The sequence below is a fragment of the Paramisgurnus dabryanus genome, chromosome 2, assembly GCF_030506205.2.
Source record: "Paramisgurnus dabryanus chromosome 2, PD_genome_1.1, whole genome shotgun sequence".
In the NCBI taxonomy this organism is placed as follows: Eukaryota; Metazoa; Chordata; class Actinopteri; order Cypriniformes; family Cobitidae; genus Paramisgurnus; species Paramisgurnus dabryanus.
In genome coordinates this window covers 5,275,570-5,297,235 of record NC_133338.1, presented here as the reverse complement: position 1 = coordinate 5,297,235, position 21,666 = coordinate 5,275,570, and the positions used below count along the sequence as shown (strand labels likewise).

The following is a 21,666-nucleotide window of genomic DNA, read 5'->3' as shown; positions in this document are numbered from 1 at the left end:
ACCCCAGTTAATAATCAACCGTTAGGCCTACAGACCAAGCTAGATTGGGAATTGTTTAGAGCAGGGGTTTTCAAACTTTTTGTGTGTGTGGACCACATTTTGTAATCAAGAATTTTCGCGGACCACCTCATAATACTCATAATAAAATATGTCTACACAAAGTCCTGAATTTATCTGCACTTCTAAATAGGCTTACTAGCACTAAAACTATAACTGGTCATCATCACATCAGTACAACAGATTCTTAAAACAGTATATTTTTCTTAATAAAATATATTCTTTTTTATTTTATTTTGCCTTTACACGGACCACCTGCAGTACCCTCACGGACCACAGTTTGGGAATGGTTGGTTTAGAGGAGCAGTCTTAACGTCTTAATATGGACTATGCTTTTACTATCATTCAAAAAATCCCTACCACATGTATCATCTTCTGCCTATTTTTCTAGAGATAAAGAAATGGCTTTGATGGCAGTATCTTTGCATTGCACCATGGGATGTCATTTTCAAATAATGCCCGTCAACATTGCATTTTATTATTATTGTTATTAATTGTGTGTTTTTTATATGTACATTAAAAAAAATGCGCTGGTAGCAAGGACTCGGTCTGAAATTACGAGTCCTTCTCCTCTCATTGTGGTCCGAGACTATGGAAGAAAATCTGTGCCGTTGGGTTTTGAATTCTAATTCTTAGCACTGAATTTTTTAACATCAAATTTTTAACACTGAATTTTATTTTGCATCTTAATCAGACTTTGAATTTTAAAAGCCATCGAATATCTAGCACAGTTTTTTTGGCCTATGACATTTTTTTAAATGTTTTTAAAAAATTCAGTGTAAAAAAAATTCAATGTCTAAAAAAATTCAATGAAAAAAAATTCAATGTGTTTTAAAAGATTCAGTGTAAAAACATTCAATGTTTCAAAAGATTTGGTGTAAAAAATTCAATATCTCAAAAAATTCAGTGCAAAATAATTCAACGTCTCAAAAAATTCAGTGTAAAAATATTCAGAGTCAACATCCGGGGAAGCAAGGAGAAGCAATCGATCCCTGTATCAAATCATTCAACATCCAGCCAATCATTTACGCTCCATTGGTCACGTGACACCGAAACGGGAAGTGGGTGAAGTTTAGGCAAAGGGTTTATTTGCATTAACATACGAACACATTTTTCACATCTGGCAGATCGTATCATCAGTATATCAGGACACAGTCCGTTTACATTTATCAACATTAAAGTGGCTTCTGTATCTGGATGTGTGATCGATCCCGTGCGGGGAGACGCGCTGGATGAATAGCTGTCAATCACAAATGGCTACAACTGGCTTTAACCATATGATTTAGGGTTGTCGCAGTAACCGCACTCCCGTATTGTACAGTTCTACTGAGAAGCAAACAGCAGAGAATAACTAGCAACCCTAATAACCATGATTCACCTTTTTAGCTTTATATTTTAAGCTTTAAAAGTTTTATCTTTGCTTATTAATATTTGCAGCGTCCGCACCGCGTACTTTACATGAACTCGACTTTCACCCACATGCTTTTTACCAACAAAATAAATGTGAAACATGAGGATGACCATCCCGACTTCACTGTTTTAGTCTGCCTTAATAACGTGCTTTAGGCTCTGTCTGAACTTATACGTTTTTGTTCTGTAGCCTACTTTGTTCACTCACATATTTCTATATCAACAATAAACTGTTGTTACCTTTGTTTCCTGATAAGTTTAATATGATGTAAATAAAAGAGCTAACAATTTCCTAAATTTCCTGTTCATGTCTCCCTCTAGTCTAGTGTGTAAGAAGTGAAGTAATGTAATTTACAAACACATTTAGGTATAAGAAACTTACTTTGCATAAAACCAACACTGAGCAAATGTATTTGGTCAATTTTATTATGGTTAGTACGTGTTTAACCTAAAACGTGTTAAATGAAACTGCTGACTGACCAACATTCACATAATGACCCATGGATATGTCGCCATGGAAACTCAAACATTAAAACGATCCATTAAATTCTGCTACTAAATATTAAATTAAATCTCTACATTAATAGTTGGAACATATTAAACATATGCCTGAATAACTTAAAAATACGAGCAGGAGTGTTAAAATGCGCTTCATTACCACCTCCTTTATTTTTGACAGCTGTCAGGGAGAAGATTAATGATAGTTAGCGGTGTTTTGTGTGACGTTGACCTGTAAATGCAGATTCCATGGCTGGATTGAGTGAGATCCGTCATCGGCTGCGTTTGTGATCGGAATGTTATCCGTTCTTGCGCCACACATCAAGATGGATAAATAAAACACAACGAAAATTCTTCTGTGTATTTTGTTTAATGATTTGCCTAAAGCGCCATCACATTTAAAGCCCTGTGTTCTTAGTTTATATGTATGAGATTTTTAATGTTTGAATTAAAAGAAATTCCAAAACATTTTCCCGCAATCTTTTTAACACTTTAGGGTCAGTAAAATGTTTTATGATTTGTTGTTAAAAATCTGTTCAATGATTGGTTAAAGCCTACGCGACTGCCGCTCACGAAAAGATAAAGGGCGTATTCCAATAGCTTATTATCCCTATGCCATATTCCCTTCGAAGATCAGAACACTTGATGTATAAACTCTAGAGAAAGTTGCACAATTGTCTCATGGTGTGGTCAATTCAAATAGACTTGGCGAATAGAGCAATGAAAAACGCACATCAGTTTCTCTTTATTTGGATCGACTGTGTGACATCCCCTTCCTGAAGTGCCCTTCAAGGGCGCTAAAACGCCATTTGGAATTCACCCCGTTTTCAGCATGAACTTGACTGCCGCGTCCCATCTCAAAGGCCGATAAAACAGCTGGAGTACTAATAAAAACATCAGTAAATTAATAGGTTTCAGGAATTCTTCTGAAGAAATGTTACCATATCTTTCTCTGGAAAAATAAGCTGCCTTCAAAGCAAGTGTAATTGCGGATTCATGCGCTTCTAATCTAATTTTCCAAATTGTTCTTTTAAGTCATAATGTAAAAATAACACGACTTACGTTCTTACATAGATGTGTTGTATTTTTATTATTAGGGAAATACAGGTAAGGATTTTTTCACCTTCTGAACTAAACAAACCGCATATTTTTATAGGAAATAGCCTATATTTAGCAAAGACGTTCATCTGTAGATCACTTTTGCTTTTAAAGTCAGATTATTAAATATTTCAATTTCTTGAATTAAAATAGTTTTTTAAAATGTTTCTTTATTATTATTATGAACGAAAAACTTAAAACCAATAAAATAGTACAACAAGTTCAGACAAACTCGCTAAAACAGCTTGTTTATTAATAAAACAAATTCGATGGATGGTATTCTTTCTAACACAAATAAATGAAAGACATAATTTTCCATTACTACGACTGCTTAGTGTTTGTTTATTATTATTTTATTATAACAGAACAACAATAAATTACTAAAATGACTCACTTATATAAAGGAGAAGGTTTAACAAAAACGAATAAATTGAAAATATTTTACCTGCCGTAATACATAAATACATCTAAAGATCCTTAGATTTATTTAAAATAAGCAAACCAATCATTTGTTTAATCAATATAAAACTACAACAATATAAACTATGGACAAACTCGCAAAAGTTAGATAAAGAAATTCAATTTAAATCCTGTCTATTCTATTCATATATGTGGAGCAATATAAGCTTGAAAGTATCTTGAAATAAATCGATATACAAAAGCATTTTAACACTGCTTGTATTTTTAAGTTATTCAGGCATATGTTTAATATGTTCCAACTATTAATGTAGAGATTTAATATTTAGTAGCAGAATTTAATGGATCGTTTTAATGTTTGAGTTTCCATGGCGACATATCAAGGGTCATTAGGTGAATGTTGCGCTGGTCAGTCGGCAGTTTCTATCTCATTTAACACGTTTTAGGTTAAACACGTATGAACCATAATAACATTGACCAAATACATTTGCTCAGTGTTGGTTTTATGCAAAGTAAGTTTCTTATACCTAAATGTGTTTGTAAATTACATTACTTCACTTCTTACACACTAGACTAGAGGGAGACATGAACAGGAAATTTAGGAAATTGTTAGCTCTTTTATTTACATCATATTAGACTTATCAGGAAACAAAGGTAACAACAGTTTATTGTTGATATAGAAATATGTGAGTGAACAAAGTAGGCTACAGAACAAAAACGTATAAGTTCAGACAGAGCCTAAAGCACGTTATTAAGGCAGACTAAAACAGTGAAGTCGGGATTGTCATCCTCATGTTTCACATTTATTTTGTTGGTAAAAAGCATGTGGGTGAAAGTCGAGTTCATGTAAAGTACGCGGTGCGGACGCTGCAAATATTAATAAGCAAAGATAAAACTTTTAAAGCTTAAAATATAAAGCTAAAAAGGTGAATCATGGTTATTAGGGTTGCTAGTTATTCTCTGCTGTTTGCTTCTCAGTAGAACTGTACAATACGGGAGTGCGGTTACTGCGACAACCCTAAATCATATGGTTAAAGCCAGTTGTAGCCATTTGTGATTGACAGCTATTCATCCAGCGCGTCTCCCCGCACGGGATCGATCACACATCCAGATACAGAAGCCACTTTAATGTTGATAAATGTAAACGGACTGTGTCCTGATATACTGATGATACGATCTGCCAGATGTGAAAAATGTGTTCGTATGTTAATGCAAATAAACCCTTTGCCTAAACTTCACCCACTTCCCGTTTCGGTGTCACGTGACCAATGGAGCGTAAATGATTGGCTGGATGTTGAATGATTTGATACAGGGATCGATTGCTTCTCCTTGCTTCCCCGGATGTTGACTCTGAATATTTTTACACTGAATTTTTTGAGACGTTGAATTATTTTGCACTGAATTTTTTGAGATATTGAATTTTTTACACCAAATCTTTTGAAACATTGAATGTTTTTACACTGAATCTTTTAAAACACATTGAATTTTTTTTCATTGAATTTTTTTAGACATTGAATTTTTTTTACACTGAATTTTTTTAAAACATTTAAAAAAATGTCATAGGCAAAAAAAAACAGTGCTAGATATTCGATGGCTTTTAAAATTCAAAGTCTGATTTAGATGCAAAATAAAATTCAGTGTTAAAAATTTGATGTTAAAAAATTCAGTGCTAAGAATTAGAATTCAAAACCCAACGGCACAGATTTACTTCCATACGAGACCGAGTCAAGATCGAGTCTTTGAAGGAACGAGTAGGAGACGAGTCCGAGAAAGCGGAAATCGAAAATCTGAGTACTACATCACTATCAACAGCTTACCTATTAAAATGTATTTTATATGAACAACAAATGCCAAACGTACGAAATAATTACATACGCTATAATAAAATAATAGGCTATATCAGTGGTTCTCAAACAGGGGGGCCGTGAGATGGTGTCAGGGGGGCCCCCAGTTTTATTAAATACATTAATTTATCATGAATTCTGTGTAAGTAAACCTAAAAAAAAAGGCTAATACCAACAACACTACTTTGAACAATTTAATGTTTTGTTTAATTAAAATGTTAAGTTTTAGAACTGTTTTTTCCATAAATTTTCTTGGGGGGGCGCAAAGGAATGCACGCTGAGAACCACTGAGCTGTATAATAATTTTGATATATAACATTTACATTTCTATATTTTATATATTTTTATATAATATATTATTATTATTATTATTGTTATTGTTATTGTTGTTATTATTGTTATTATTTACATTATCCATATTATTATTATTATTATTATTATTATTTCGAGGAGATTATACATTATTAGTAAGGGTTGGGAAAAGATTAATCGCATACAAAATAAAAGTAATTTTTGCATAATATATGTGTGTGTACTGTGTGTAATTATTGAGTATATATAACCACACACACATACATATATTCATGTCAGATTTTTTTATTTATATATAATATAGAATATATAAAAATATAAATAAATATGAATACACATGTAAATTTTTCTTAAATACATACATGAATGTGTGTGTATTTATATGAACGTAATAATTACACACAGCACACACTCATATATTATGCCAAAAATCACTTTTATTTTGTATGCGATTAATCGCAATTAATCTTTTCCCAGCCCTAATTATTATATAAGCTTATTATTTTATCTACACATAAAAAAGATGTGCATAATAATGACAAATCTTCATGGCTTTCCTTCCTCACTTAAATGTAAACATCACGTAAATGTAATAAGAAGTCAAAGTGTTAATCACTTGATCTCTTTTATTTTAGATACAGATGCGCGTCTCTGTCATATTAATAAATCTCTTTGTTATCACATCCAATTCTTTAATGTTACTCCGGTGGGCACAAAGCACTGGCTTCCTCCAGCGACAGCAAAGCCTCCCATATCAAAAATTCAAAGCAAAACTATTATTATTGGTAATGAATATGATCATGGATTTCTTTTCTAGCTCTTTTGCTTCGGTGACTAACTGCTCTAAAGTTTTCTGTGGGAAGTTTTCCTGCGCTGCGGAAAACCCCTATATGGAGCTGATTTGGGCATGTTTTATGCAAATTGACAACCGTGTGCACGCAGCCGTTCATGTAGAACAGTCCAAATTTATTAACGTAAGAACAAGTATGAAAGGAAATTCAGATGCGACGTGTTGTGAATTCGTGAGAAGTTCAAGTGTGCGTATAAATACAAAAAACTTAAGCAATTATTAGTGAATGACTCTGAGGCTTGACAACATACAATGTTACATACAGTTTAATCAAATAAAAATCAATACCATTCAATCGTATTAATTGTAGTAATAATTTATAATCAATCTAAATATGATTGTTGAACAGAAAGCATTTCTTTAAATGCAAAATGTAAAATTTTATCAGATGAAAAAATGACCTAATTTAATTTAGAAATGAAGAATACAGCACAAATATTGTAGTCTTTCTTTGTGCAGACAGTCAAAGCTATTATGTTTACACAAAACATTTGCAATGCAAATCAGACCACGACCTGAACCTTTCGAATTTACTGTGGTAACTTCAGAATGGGAGTCAAAGACTGAATCGATTTTACATACGCAGAAAAGTAGGTCGATGATAGTAAAGTAAATACTTGTAAGTAGTGATGTATGAAAGGGAAATTACTGAATTAAATTGCATGTGCATCTGTGAATAAAGAGTAAAGATTACTTTTTGTTTAAGTTCATGTATTTAAAAGCTCTTTTCTACAAATCTAATGCACTGATGTGTGCGCTAATCCTCTGGAAACATGAACAATCTTGAATATGGTTTATATTATGTAAATTGAGATTTAGCCAGATTTATGGGGTTTCTAAACCACAAAATGTTTTATTTGTATCTTTATTGATCTTAAAACTAAAGGTGCTACAAAAGGCTTTAAGCACGCTGTTTATAACCCAAACCCTTGTGTGTCTGCTGAATTCACAGTGAGGATGCAATGGAGTACTCCAAAGATTTTGTTACTTCCGTGGTGCTGGGAAAAGATCTGGTCCCAAGGTAAATGAGGCGTGTTTGTGTATACAGCATGTGCAGTATATACAGGTGTCTGTTTATCATTTGTTTTGTTACGTTTACTCAGGATCGGTCTCTCTCAGCTCGAGGGCTTTCGTCGGCATCTGCTTGAAGTCTTACAGAAGAGTGAGAAACCAAAGGTGAGCGCTTGGACCATATTAGTGCCCTCATACACTTACAGGTGCATTAGTGCTGATGCTAAAATCTGATTGGATGAGCCAAGTTGAAGCCATTAAACAACCTACATACATTAATCGAATTCTGTATTAATGCACCAAGATACCATTAACATCCTACAATAGCCAATCTGATTGATGTGAGTATAAATAATACATTGTTAATATACAAACAATAGTCTCTTTTATCATATTGTTGTAATTTTAGTCATTTTACATCGCGGTTAACTTGAAGTTTGGTAAAATCGCTTGCCCAAAGGGCTATAATGACAAGCTAATATTATAAAAAAAGCAGGGGGCTCCACCTGGTGCCCGCCAAAGCACATTCTATTAATAGTCTCAATTTTAATATTTATTTATTACATATTTTTTATATTAGCTTGGCTTGGTTTACATATGTTAACATTTTGAACAATACTTAACATATCAACAAGTAAAATAAAATCAACAAGTAAAACAATATAGACTACATCAAAAATTAGCCCTCCACATTGTTTTATCCATTGTGGTAGCCCTTGATCACAAAAAGGTTGGAGACCCCAAAGCTAGAGTGTATTCTTGCTAATTGCCTTCAATAATGGTTAGTTATACAGTTTATAGCAGATGACCAATCAGATTCAAGTATTACACCGATGGTAAACGTTTTTTTTTTTTAATACTGATTCGTTCCAGCAATAACTTCATTGCCCTCATTACATTTGTCATGTACATCTTCCCATGTGCCTTAGAAAAATAATTGTTATGTTACTATTAATAAAAACTGTAGCTTGGGGGATTAAGTGACTTTTGATTGGAAAAACAATGTTTAGCACAGTCTGTGAAGCATGAAACTCTTACTTTTGGGGTTGTGCATTTCGAGACTACAAGTGAAGTCCGCACTAGCTGCTTTTCCATAAAAGATTTGCACAAAACTTCAGCGTTATTTCTAAATCTATAATCGATATTATGCGACTAAAACTTAATTTTGTTGTCTTGCGATACGGCGATGAAAGTGACTCGAAAGCATACACCGCAATCAACTCCCAAATCACTCTCATGGTATTTTGATGTCATGTGCTTGACGATTTTTATTATACGGCATGAAGTTGACCAATCCTCTTCTGTCTTGTCCTCCAATCAAACATACCACACCATATTTAAAGATTGATCATGTGACTTTTATGCGTAAAAACTATTTGCATGGCAGTTTTTTGATATATATTTATTTTATTTGAATATATTTAAATTGCCTGAAAACCACCTCACCGGAGCGTAAAAACTTTTTTGTGATATATGGGAGTTTATGCGATATTGCAATGTTTCCATCGGGCGCATTTTTAAGTCGCAATTTCAATTTAAGCAATTTGAATGGTAATGGAAACGCAGCTACTGTGAGCGTAAAGCATTCAAGTTTCACTTTTAGACTTTCACATAATTCCAGAATCCAGATATGTTTGGATGACACACAAGAGTTTTTCTCCTGCTGTCCTTACGTATAATACAACAAGCTCTTCCAAAACCATATAATCCACAGCTACTTGACACAGATGCGACCCAAGAAACCTGTGCTCTACGGCTCTTTTTCTTACCGTGGTTTTACACCAGCTGCGTTTGAGGCGTCAAAATCGCGTCTACCGCGTCTATTTTGCGACTTGAACATTTTGAATGCATTCGCGCGTCTACTTTGCGCGTCTACAGCAAGCATTTGACGTGTGTCAGATGTGAAATCCACTTCTTGTGGGAGGGGCAAGTGCTATGCGGTTGTCTGTTTGCAAGATGGCTGATGTTTATCATGCATTCATCGAGAGAGTTACCGGTTTGCATTTGGTAACCTTACTATAGGGGGAAAATAGTAAAAAAAAAACGGCGGGAATGCCGCGGGTCGATAAAAGTCACGTTACTCAAAAGTTAAATGTGTATTACAACTTACCAGGTTGCCCAATGTCCTTACTGACACTCTTCCAAGCGAGGTCCTTTAATTCCTGTCTCTATAGAAATAAGAACTTGTGTCGTATAGCTCCGGGTGACTGCTCAAGGACAGTATCAAGCGTTCCGTCATGTTGAATGAGTGACTCTGGGCGGGGCTGCCGCTACAACGGCAACCAGGCTCCAGATTGGTTAACGCGGCGCAAAAATCCGCCAAAGTTCAAATTTTTCAACTCGGGTGTCAGCCGCAAATTTGCGTCAAACGCAAAATGCACAAAAAGCACCATTCGCGCGTACCGTGCCAGACACTCAATTTGCGGCATTCGCGCAAACTAGACGCGTGAATGAGTCGGAATCGCGTCTACAGTGCTGCCCTAAATGCCTCAATTGCGTCGCAAAACCTCCACACTGACTTAACATTAAAATCACTCGCGCTTGACGCCTCTACCGCGGCTGGTGTGAACGCAGCATTAGTCTAACAAGCTGACAACACATGTCGCTACCTCCTAATGCATCTTTCTAACTTAAATTAAACCACGCAATCTCATTGTAATTCGTATGTATTTTACGAAGTGGCTAATTCGAATGATCACATTTGTAAGTTTTTATGTGATTTGCTTTCGCCCATGTGACAGTTGGGTTAGGGGTAGGGTTTCATTATTGTTTTTTATTTATAATAATCATACTGTATGTTTTCGTACTTTTCACTTTGTAAAAATTAACATGAATTAGCCAATTCTTAAAATATGTAAGATTTCCTATGAGATCCAGCTGAATTTAAACAAAGGGACTGATCCTGACTGACGCCTTACAAAAGAATTTGGCCTTAGCATACTAGTAAGCAATGCATTCTTGGATTGACTTCTTTGTTGGTGGATCAGCAGTGAATCTCCATTGTCATGCATACTTACTGGAGCTACGATGCTTTAAAATATTTCCTCGGTACACATCACAATAGATGTCTCTCCTTCCTTCTGTGTTTTCGTCAGTGGCGCATTATTGCTGGCGGTACGAAGTGCATCCCAAAATCAGAGCTACCCCTGGACGACGAACCTCCAGCAGCTCAGGGTGTAACCCCCTCCAATTCACGACTGTGGCTGCATCCCAGTGATCTGAGCATCGCCCTGTCGGCCTCCACTCCTCTGTACCCTCCGGGACGGGTCATTCATGTGGTGCACAACCACCCACCAGAGACATGGTGAGTAGAAAGCACATCTGATACTTTAGATAAAGTAACTAAAGGTAAAGCAGCTATAACCTGCAACTACACTTTGATGGACAGCGTACAAATAAAAGTTTATCTTCCTAGGAATTAATCTGTTAAATTTGAGAACATATGGATTGTATTATAGTATAATATAGGTTTGGTTTATTTTTGATAAATTTTATAGTTATGTTTGTAAGAGATGCAACGATATATTGGCCAGTAAAAGCAAAATTTCAAACAATATTGTGTCTTTAATAATCATTCATTTAAAAGAAAGTATAAAAGGTAAAACGAACAAACTATCGTTATCTGTAATCGTTATCAGGCAATACGACGAACAATTGGTTATCGTACCGGCAGACAAGTTTAGTATCGTGCCCATCTAATGTTTGTGATATCCATAGTTTACTCTTATTCTAAAAGTTGGAAAAAATAAATTAAAAAATATTAAATAAATTAAAATCATCCGATTTTTCCTGTAAATTAAAAAAAGGGGGCAGGATTGATCAAATTGTGCTGTGTGTAAAGGAAGTGTTAAGAATAAAATAAAAATCATCGCCCGATTTATTAAGAATTTAGTTAATTTTAGTTAGGAATGTTAATCTGAGTAACAGGTTTGTTTATAACTACGACCAGTTACTTTGAAACAAGTAATATAAATAGAGAGAGAGAGTAAGTTTTAATTAGCTTTTCTTACAAATTGTGTCCTAATAATAATTTTTTATAAGAAAGTATAAAAGGTAAACCACCAAATGATCTGTATCTGTTATCAGTATCGGCCAACATACTAACAATTGGTTCTCATATTGGCGAACAAGTTTAGTTTTGTGCTTGTCTAATGTTTGTGTCATCCATAGTTTTGATGAGTTTATTATTATTCTAAAAGGCGGAAAATAAATAAAATATAAAAAATAAATAAAATAAAAAACCGTCCGATTATTCCTGTAAATTAAAAGGAGGCAAAAAACGCATCAAATTGTGCTGTGTGTAAAGGAAGTGTTAAGAATTAAATAAAAATCGTCTGATTATCCGAAAAAATTATCAGTTTATCCGAACAGTCGTCCATTTATTCGAACAGTTGTCAAAAAAAAATCGATTTTTCGATCAATCAGGTTTTTTTGTACGTGGTCGATTCAAAATCGTTTCTCAAAGGCCACGAATTGATTTTTTTATTTTTTATTTATTTCTGCAAACATTGAACGTAAGATTAACGTTAATCTAAATACTAGTCTTCTTCACTAGATGTCACCCTCTTTTTTGCCTTGCGCAATGTTACCAAGGAGCGAGAGGCGAGCCTGTCATTCATTCATTCAGTGCTTAAAATGGCGGTTTCAGGTGCTTCATCAACGTTAATGCCACCTTCACATAAAAAGTCAGAGGAATGAAAGCATTTTAGATTTCTCAAGCAAGACGACGACAATAGTGTTTTGGCTTTTAATTTCTTTTTATTAATTACAAACTTGTAAACTTCTGTTCACTGTTCTTTTTTATTAATATAGTATTTGTATTAAATCTGTATTCATTAAGTTGAATCGAGAATTGTGTATAAAAATCGACCCGTGAACCGGAATCGAAAGCCAAACCGAGAATCGAAACCGAATCAATCTGGAACATCTGAATCGATACCCAGCCCTATTTATTAATAAGACTAGTTATTTTAAAACAAGTAATAAAAATAGAGAGAGAGAGAGAGAGAGAGAGAGAGAGAGAGTAAAGTTTTAATTTGCATTTCTTACGAAATTGTCTCCTTAGTAATCATTAATTTAACAGAAAGTATGAAAGGTAAAACGACCAAATTATCGGTATTTGTAATTGGTATCGCTCGACATTACTAATAATTGGTTATCGTATAAGCCGAGAAATCTAGTACAGTGCTTGCTTGTCAAATATTTCTCTTATACATAGTTTTAATAAGTTCACTGTTATTCTACAACGTGGAAAATATGAATAAAAAATAAGTGACTTTTTAGCGCTAGTGTACATCTGAAAAGCTTTTTTCCCATTTGTCTCTCTTGTCTGTAGCTGTGGTCAGGAAGAGCCCACTTACTCTGCACTATGGGCAGACAACAAGGCCTTTGACGAAGTCATAATTTCTCCGGCCATGCTGAATGAACACATGCCTCATGTGGTGATGGACGGACTAAATAAGGTATGTGCGGTGTTTGTGTGCTCGCTTTGCAGTCCATTTCTCGCCATCTGAAACATCACTGATCGGATTACTGTTAAAGGGATAGTTCACCCAAAAATGTCAAATCTGCTGTTTATTTACTTGCATGCAGGGCCATCCGATATGTTGGTGGCATTTTGTCTTTAGTAAAACAATAAAGAAGATATTTCACAGAAACCACAATGCTCTGTCATACATATAATAAAAGTAAATGCGTACCTGCACTTAAAAAATAAACAGATATATCTAAAACAAAAGTAATCCCCAGGACTCCTGGTGACACGCTGACGTCTTGTGAAGCCAATTGATCGGTTTTTGCAAGAAATTGAATGTTATTAACAACATTAGCATTAATGCAAACATGCCAAACATCACAAGCGCGATTTTCTTCTTGTGGTGTTTGGTGACGGTTGGCCTACTAGTGCCACCTACAGAGTGGGAAGGTAAAGTGCACTTCTGCAAATAAGAATGACATATGCGCAGTCTCACACTAATAATGTTGTAAATAATGTTTAATTTCTAGTAAAAGAAATATCGAATGGCTTCAGAAGATGTCAAAAAAGTGCCGGTACCCATTTACTTTGGATTATATGGGTCACAGAGCATTGCGGTTTCTGCAAAATATGTTTTTTTTTTCCACTAATGAAAAGATTTTCCCAATATACCGGATGGCTTGAGGGTGAATGAATAAATAAATAAAGCACATTTTCATTTTTGGGTGAACTATCTCTTTAAAAACATCATTCTAGGCAAAACATCCAGCATCTATAGGTGCACAAATGTCATTTTATTTTTTAATACCAAGCTCCCTATCTTTATATGTTTGTTGTGTTTTTTTTTTTTTTTTTTTTGCTTAACAGTGTAAATTTGATTCAATTGAACCGATTCTTGCTTTGAATCTTTTAAAACTGTAAAAGTTTGAAACTTGTGTTTGTCTATGTTTGTCTTACTTCTCTACCCTAACACAAGTACCAAGGGTTTCTGTTGTTATTGGAGTGGCTTGGTGTCATGACTTCTTGGTCAGAAATAATTGCTTACTGTATAAATCTTTGGGGCTTCATTGGGATGTTTATCTGTATTGTTGGTCTCTGGCAGCATCATTGGTGATGATCCTTTACATCTGAACGATTAGCCGATGTTTCTTACCTGTTTCTGCTGGTCATAAAGTCTTTGTCTGTCTTCGTCTTCTGTCTTTTTGAATTGAAGCATTTCTGGCTTCCACCAAATTCTACTCTTTCTTCCCTTTAGTGGCGTTTGCTAGAGCAAAGCTTTGCTTGATGTTTCGTCCCGCACCATACTTTAGACATGAATGATACTTGAATTCGCTTGAGTAGAGGTGTCCTATTATTGGTGGTGAGCGGGACACAAACTATAGAAACGTGGGGTTTATTATAACACAGCCATTCACCAACATCTCTCATTGGCTATAGAGACAGAGCGCAACACGTCATAACCTGAAAACCATGCCCACCATGGGGAAAACAATCCATCCGTCTCCATTAACTTTGTATTGCGAGACGCTCCCTCCTTTTCATTTCTGGCTTATAACAAAAAACGAATAATGCCTAAAAGCTGTTGTGTGACAGGATGTACAGCGAACAAGCCAAAAAACACAGAAATTAGTTTTTATAAGCTGTCGGACCCAAAAAACGAGCGTTTAAAGACACAAAAGTGGAAACGGGCAACTTTTCATAGAACTACTATTAGTAGAACTGCGTCCACTAGGGGGAAACGTAGTCGGCAATGCACTTATTTCTCCTTAAAGGCTGAGTTTTACGGCTCAACAGCTTATAAAAACGTATTTCTGGGTTCGTTGGCTTGTTAGCTGTACATATTGTCACACAGCAGCTTTTAGGCATTATTCTGTTTTTTGTTATAAGCCAGAAATGACAAGGAGGCGGTCTCTCGAAATACAAAGTCAATGGAGACGGTTGGATTGTTTTCCCCCCGGTGGGCGTGGTTTTCAAATGAGCATAACTGTGCTCTGTCTCTATTGTGAAAGTACTGATGTAATCATCTCGATTTAAAATCCTAAATAATAACGTGTTTGATATGTAATAGGCTGCATGATAACTTCTTGAATAATACAATACTATCGGGAAATAACAAAACAACAAATGTCGCGACTGGCCAATCAGAATCAAGCATTGCAACGAGCCGTGTAATAAAAACATTTAAAGTGCAACTATTTAATTGCTAAAATAACGTTATTTTGTGTATGTGGTATAATACCAATGTGTTTGCGTTTTTTATGGTTCAAAAAACACATTATTTTCCACATAACGTAAATTTTTGTAGCTCCAGATATACTGCACTGCAAAAAAATGATTTTTTTAGAAAAAAAATTCTTAGTATTTTTGTCTTGTTTTCAGTAAAAAAAAAAAAAAATTAAGATGCTTTTTCTTGATGAGCAAAATGACCCAAGAAAATGGTCTAGTGTTTAGACCAAAAATATAAAATGTAAGTGTTTTTGTGCATAAAACAAGCAAAAAAATCTGCCAATGGGGTAGAAAAAAATCTTGAAAAATTTGCTTACCCCGTTGGCAGATTTGTTTTTGCTTGTTTTATGCACAAAATCACTTGAATTTGATATTTTTGGTCTAAAAACTACACTTATTTTCTTGGGTCGTTTTGCTCATCAAGAAAAAGTATCTTAATTAAAGAATTTTTAGATATTTTTACTGAAAAAAATGACCAAAATACACATACATTTTTTTCTTGAAAATAATTTTTTGAAGTGTGCTTTCCTCAAACCCATTGATTTTGTACAAAACTCATTGATTTGAAAAGCTCTGTGTCCCTGATTGGCCGGCTAATCTGTACGCTGTGATTGGTCTGAATACTCTCACGTCAGCCGGAAATGTGACGCTCCTTACCATGTTTGAAAGATTCGCTCACAATGCAATGCTGACAAAGGAAATTTAAAAAACGCGAATTCGGATCATACTTGCTATTTAATAAAAAACATTCTTTCCGTAAATAAACAGCATCTCTTTGTCTTTGTCTCCGTGTTTTCTTTGCTCATCTGCTTCAATCTAAAACTCGACTACAGTACATACATTTTTAAATTAATAAAATTAATTGGTTTTGAAAAACATTGTTATATGCATACTGCAATATGCACATTTGCGATATTCCGCTCCAGTATTTTTGTACTTCTTAATGTCTTGCTTCCCTACCTTATTAATATGTATTTACCATGTAAAAAAGACGGACGACCTGTTCGCTCTCTTCTATTGGTGTAAAGTGAAACCGCCAGTGTCCCGATACGGCACTGACATCTTGGGTCTTGAGTCTGCGCAGTGACGATTTCGGGATCAGTCCTGTGCAGTAGTGAGCAGGAAGTAAAGTCGCGAAATCAAGACCCCGCCCTCGCAGAATGCGCATATAACAGCTGTCAATCATGACGTGCCACCACCGTTTTTAATAACTAACTTAAACTAACTAACACTTGAATTTACATCGGAAAAAAGACAATTGAAGTGTAATTAAATGGTTTAATCCCATTGAATAACATGGGGGAGGCGGAGTTTATGACCTATACTAGGACCAGTCACTGGTGGGCGATCGAGACGTTTTGGCTTCACTCTTCACGGCTTGTGTGGCACGCTTGGTATTTACTGTCAAGTTAATAATGCAAAATTTGAAAAGCAAATTAAAACTTTGCAAAATGAAACTTTCCCAATGATCTATATAAATGACTGAATTGCGCATGACATCACAGTTGTGAAGCCACCGCGCCACCATATTGGTAAGCCCAAACATTCTTTTAAGTCAATGGACATTATCAGATTTAATTATGTTATCTTTACAAGTTACGTAAACTTAATCAGAGAAATAACGCTGACCGTGTAGCCTAACCCTCTGGGGTCCGACCATTTTGGGATACTGTCAGAGGTTCTGACATGCTCTTACATTTGGTCTTTTTTCAGTTGCTTTAAAACATAATAATGGCAAGTGTCTCATACCACTGGGTTCAGCACAAATTGGGCTAAAATATTATATGAGCTACATGTATCTACATGTTTGTATTTTTGAGAGAAAAATGTTTATGCGTGGTTTTTAAAAAAGCAAAAATTTTAAGTCACTGATATAAGTCCACAAAACCCATATTAAACATGTTTTAACAAGACTTTACTAAACATAATCTAGTAGTCTAGAGTTTTTTTCTTTAAAATGATGTGAAAATCATCCTGCCTACTCATTCACATAAACCAATATATTGATTTAGAAATTGTAAGACACTTTTTGTTTAGAGGGGCCGTATCCGAGAAGGATTGATTGACAGCTAGCAAACAAAGGCTCGCATAATGAGCTGCATACTGAGGCAGTAATGTGAGAGGGAACTACAGTAAAGAATGTGAGGACAAATGTATACATGATAAGGAAAAAACACGTCAAAACGCGTCGGCGGGTTTTTGGACCCCTGGGGGTTAATGCCAAAAAACTTTATTTATACCCGTGTCATTCATTTAATGCTGCAGAGACACTCACCTTAACATTTGTTTTATAAATCCTTTATCCTTAAAACATAAACACACCAGAATTAACAATGAATATACATACACATCCTTAAAAATTATCTTGTGTGACTGATACGCTGTAAACCGGGTGAATTTAGATTATGATTTTCATTTGAAGTCAATGACGCCGGTTGGGTATACCAAGATGGCCGCTCGAACTCTGCTCTGGCCTCACCTCACGCTGTTACGTTAAACGTTCTATGCGCAATCCAGTCATTTATATAGATCAGTGAACTTTCCCCACCTAACAACGCTTTAACCATCCAGAACCTTCTAGCAACGCATAAAAGTTTTCTTAGAGCACTTGGCAAACGTCACATCTTCATTAAGAAATGCAAATTCTTGTTGCTCTCCAACTGCACTTATTTGCTCTTCAACTGCACTGCCGCTTTAGTTTCCCATATGTTAATTTTTTCATATGTCATATTTTATTGTATGGTAATTTATCGGTTTGTCTTTACAGGTGCTGGCAACCCCATTTTTCATTTCAGAGCTGAATGGAAGCCAGAGAGATAGCATCCAAGCGCATGATTCTGTCTCTAACCCATCTCCAGACTCACCTCTCACACATCTAGTTTCAGATGAATGTCCAGAAGCACTTTCTCTAACCCGCAGCAAAAGGGCTTCTTTCCAAACACCACCTTCAGATGCTCTACACAACAGTTTACCTTTGTTAATGCCAACTTTTGATGTTGCAGAGACGTTAGACACTCAAAACACTATCACGGGAATTTCCATTTCAATCCCGTCACCCATTAATACATCTCCCATTGGTTCAGACACAGAGCTGTCTGAGCCAGGAGACTTTATCTTTACCTTCCAAGAGCCAGATAACATTTCTGTGCATCAGTCATCACCAGAGACATCCAAAACGCTTGCATGTGATACCTCAGGGTCCACAGAACCTAAAAATGGCACCCAGTCGAACGTTACATTGTCCTTTACAGATTCACCAGTGTTAGACTCCACCCCCCTTCCCAGTAGTTCGTCTTCCAAGATGTCCGATGTGCCTGTTTCACATTCCTCTTTGACACCCCCTGGAACGCCTTCTTTATTCGAGAAGGTTCATTCCTCAACCCCCTCCAATCCATTACCCAAAACCAATTTAGCCCCAGAATTCCTGTTAAACACCAGCCAAATTTTGCAGTCCCCTTCGGTAAGCCCCTCTCCTGAACTAATGATCAAAGGCACGGCAACCCAACTCTCAATGGAGAACCTTTCTCCAAAACACACCCAGGCCAGACTGAGTTCAGCTTCTCTGTCTGAAGAGTTCAAAACAGTTTTACCCCCCAATGATTTGTCTAGGTCTTCAAGTGCCACCTGTTATATCTCGAGCATGTGATGATGCTTTCGCAGATACATCTACAGCCAAACGCACGTGCTTTGCGTCTAACAGTCTGTGTTTTTCACTGCCAGAATCTTCTATGGGCGTCTGCGGTGTCACCCTATTTCTTTCTGCAGGTTTATGTGCTTTGCCCTGTCGGTTGTTTCCTAACTTGCTTGGTTTTTAGACGGATTTCATCCTCTTAACGCTCTTTTTCTTCCTCACTTCCTGTTTCGTTCTTGCTCGTGGAGGTGGATAAACCCTTGTCAGCTCTTTGTGATGGGCAGCAATGTTTCTTCACCCTGCTTGGTGTTTGTTTTTACATTGTTGGTGGCGGGGTAAAACGGCGTTGGTACAAACATAATGTGAAAATTTAAGTCTTTTACTCACATCCATGTCATTTCACTCTCATATGAAGGAAAAAATGTCCTATAAAGCATAAAGACCCAAAAAGCGGTCCTTAAAGGGATAATTCACCCAAAAATGAATATTCTGATTTCTCATTCTCATGGATGAATTTCTTTTTTTTATGGTAACCGTTGACTTCCATAGTAGGAAAAACAAATATGGAAGTATTGTGATAAATGATGAAGAAGATATTTTGAAAAATGATGGTAGGCACACAGTTGATGGTACCCATTAAATTCCATCATATTTGTTTTTCCTACTATTAAAGTCAATGGGTACAATCAGCTGTGTGCTTTAGTGTTCATCAGAAAAATGCAATTCATACAGATTTACAACAACACAAGCACAGAATGTTAATTTTTGTGTGAACTATCCCTTTAAGATCTGAAGCCAATTAAAAATCTTCTTCTGCCTTGCAGCATCTCATTAACACTTGCCTTGATGATGATGTCACTTGCCAGTGATGTCATAACACTGCAGGTTGGCATATTCATATATGCAGAAGAGGTGAAATATCTAACATTTCAAGATTTACCAAGCCAAGTGAATGCTGAAATGACCTTACATGCAGTTCACTTTTTTTCTAGACTGTATAATATGTCGAGCAGCCTGTTCTTGGTTTTATATATAATTGATTTGAACATGGCATCATGTTCATACTGTATGACATCATCACACATGACTGAAAGTTTAAACCTACTTAACATGGCTAACTCTTATTTTAATAAGTTAACAAATGTTTATGTTTTTTTTGTACATTGTGTCATGTGTAATTATTTTATTGTTTCATGCACGTTAACCGCTGATTAATTGTCTTTAGTTTACACCATTGCATGTATTTAATTTTAACCCCATTCATATCCATATGTTTATTAATAATAATAATAAAAATAGCATCATTACCTTTGTGTAAATTGACTTGGTGTGTGTTTGGTTGCCACTACCTCATATTTGTTTTACTTTATCCAGCTTACTTTTATTTGTTGTAATTCGAAACATTCTAAATGTATCTAAATGTATCGTCCTTTATGTTGTCTTCCTGGTTTGTTTACAAATCTAGATGTTTCATCCAAATATGATCATTTATTGATCATCCAGGGATTTGCTCACAACTAATATCATGAAATTGTGTTTTTCAGTGTTAAATGTTTAAAGGTAAACAGGTTTTCCATTGCTTAAGATCTGTTTTAATCTTTTTTAAATCTATTGTCAGTTTTCGTATTTTTGTCATCTCTCACGTTCTCTTTCCCTCTGCGCCTCGCAGGTGTTGGAAAACTATAATAAAGGGAAGACGGCTTTATTGTCTGCTGCTAAGATAATGGTCAGTCCTACAGAAGTGGACTTGAATCCCGAAACGATCTTCCTCGATGCCTCGAATTCACTGCAGCCCACGCCCGCTGCACAACACCGCAGAAACAGTAGTGTCCGGTGAGTTTAAGCAAGGGTCAATCAGAAATGATTATACAATCTAACTGACCAATCAGAATATGCTTATGTGACGTCAAAATACGAGCGCAACTAGGTTTTTAGAAGAATAAATTCCATTAATTTTCTCCATAGATGAAATATGAGAAGCTCAGATGCAAACCCTCTAAGTACGTCCAACATGTTTTCTTGTAAAATAGCCATTTTTTATCAAGCTCTTAAGCTTAGGTCAGTAGTTTCATTTTAATGGCAATGAAAAGGTGATTAGTCGGCAGGGCTGCTCGATAATGGTCAAAATCAGAATCACGGTTATTTTTGTTAAAATCATAAACAGCATTATTTAACACTTTGAAAACATGCATTTATTTAATATTTTTATTAAATAAATGCTGAAATAGGCTACATGGGTGATTCTCACTAAATCCAGATTTAAAAGGTGTCCAGCATCAGAATTTTGAAAAAGCCCTTGAAGCCATTTTTTTTTTTTTGCACATATAAGATGAAGGTCTGAATTTACTATAACCATTATTTTTAAAAGAATAAAAAATACTTCCAATAGAATTATTTACATTTTTTAGATTATCATTATCAAAAAATAATCATTACCGCAACATGATATTACATTAAATATATGCATTTACAAACTCATGTTTCGGTAATGAGAACTAAATTGTAGTCTAGGTACTATGACAAACAAAATAAGAACTGCTTACCTGGTAGCCATCTTGAGTGTCACAGTCAATTATGTCCCTTCCAACCCTTTTTTTTCAAATGTTGGTTCCTTGAGGGCTTAAACAATGATTGAAAATTGTTGCGGAGGATGAGAAAATTGGTCTTGGACACATTTATATTCCTTATTTTTGTCTCTACATTTACCAATGATCACCAAAACCACATGTTTCTTTACTGTAAATGTTTATAGTATAACATGCACTGAAGCTTTTTATTTTTTAGTTTTTTTAATTATAAATATTTCCATGTCAAAGACCCTAAAATCCAGTCATGGACA

The 21,666-nt window shown here is 35.3% G+C and overlaps 1 protein-coding gene across 2 annotated transcripts in view; it reads left to right on the top strand.

Annotated features, from left to right (window-relative positions):
* The window catches only part of dagla (diacylglycerol lipase, alpha), a 68,327-nt gene that overhangs the window by 41,649 nt on the left and 5,012 nt on the right, over positions 1 to 21,666 (top strand). Inside the window, exons 15-19 of one of the 2 annotated variants that reach the window (XM_065294242.2) lie at positions 7,439 to 7,507; positions 7,590 to 7,662; positions 10,593 to 10,801; positions 12,833 to 12,959; positions 20,497 to 20,660. In XM_065294242.2, the coding sequence (XP_065150314.1) occupies positions 7,439 to 7,507; positions 7,590 to 7,662; positions 10,593 to 10,801; positions 12,833 to 12,959; positions 20,497 to 20,660 (642 nt within the window). The other variant, XM_065294244.2, reaches the window with a different exon arrangement.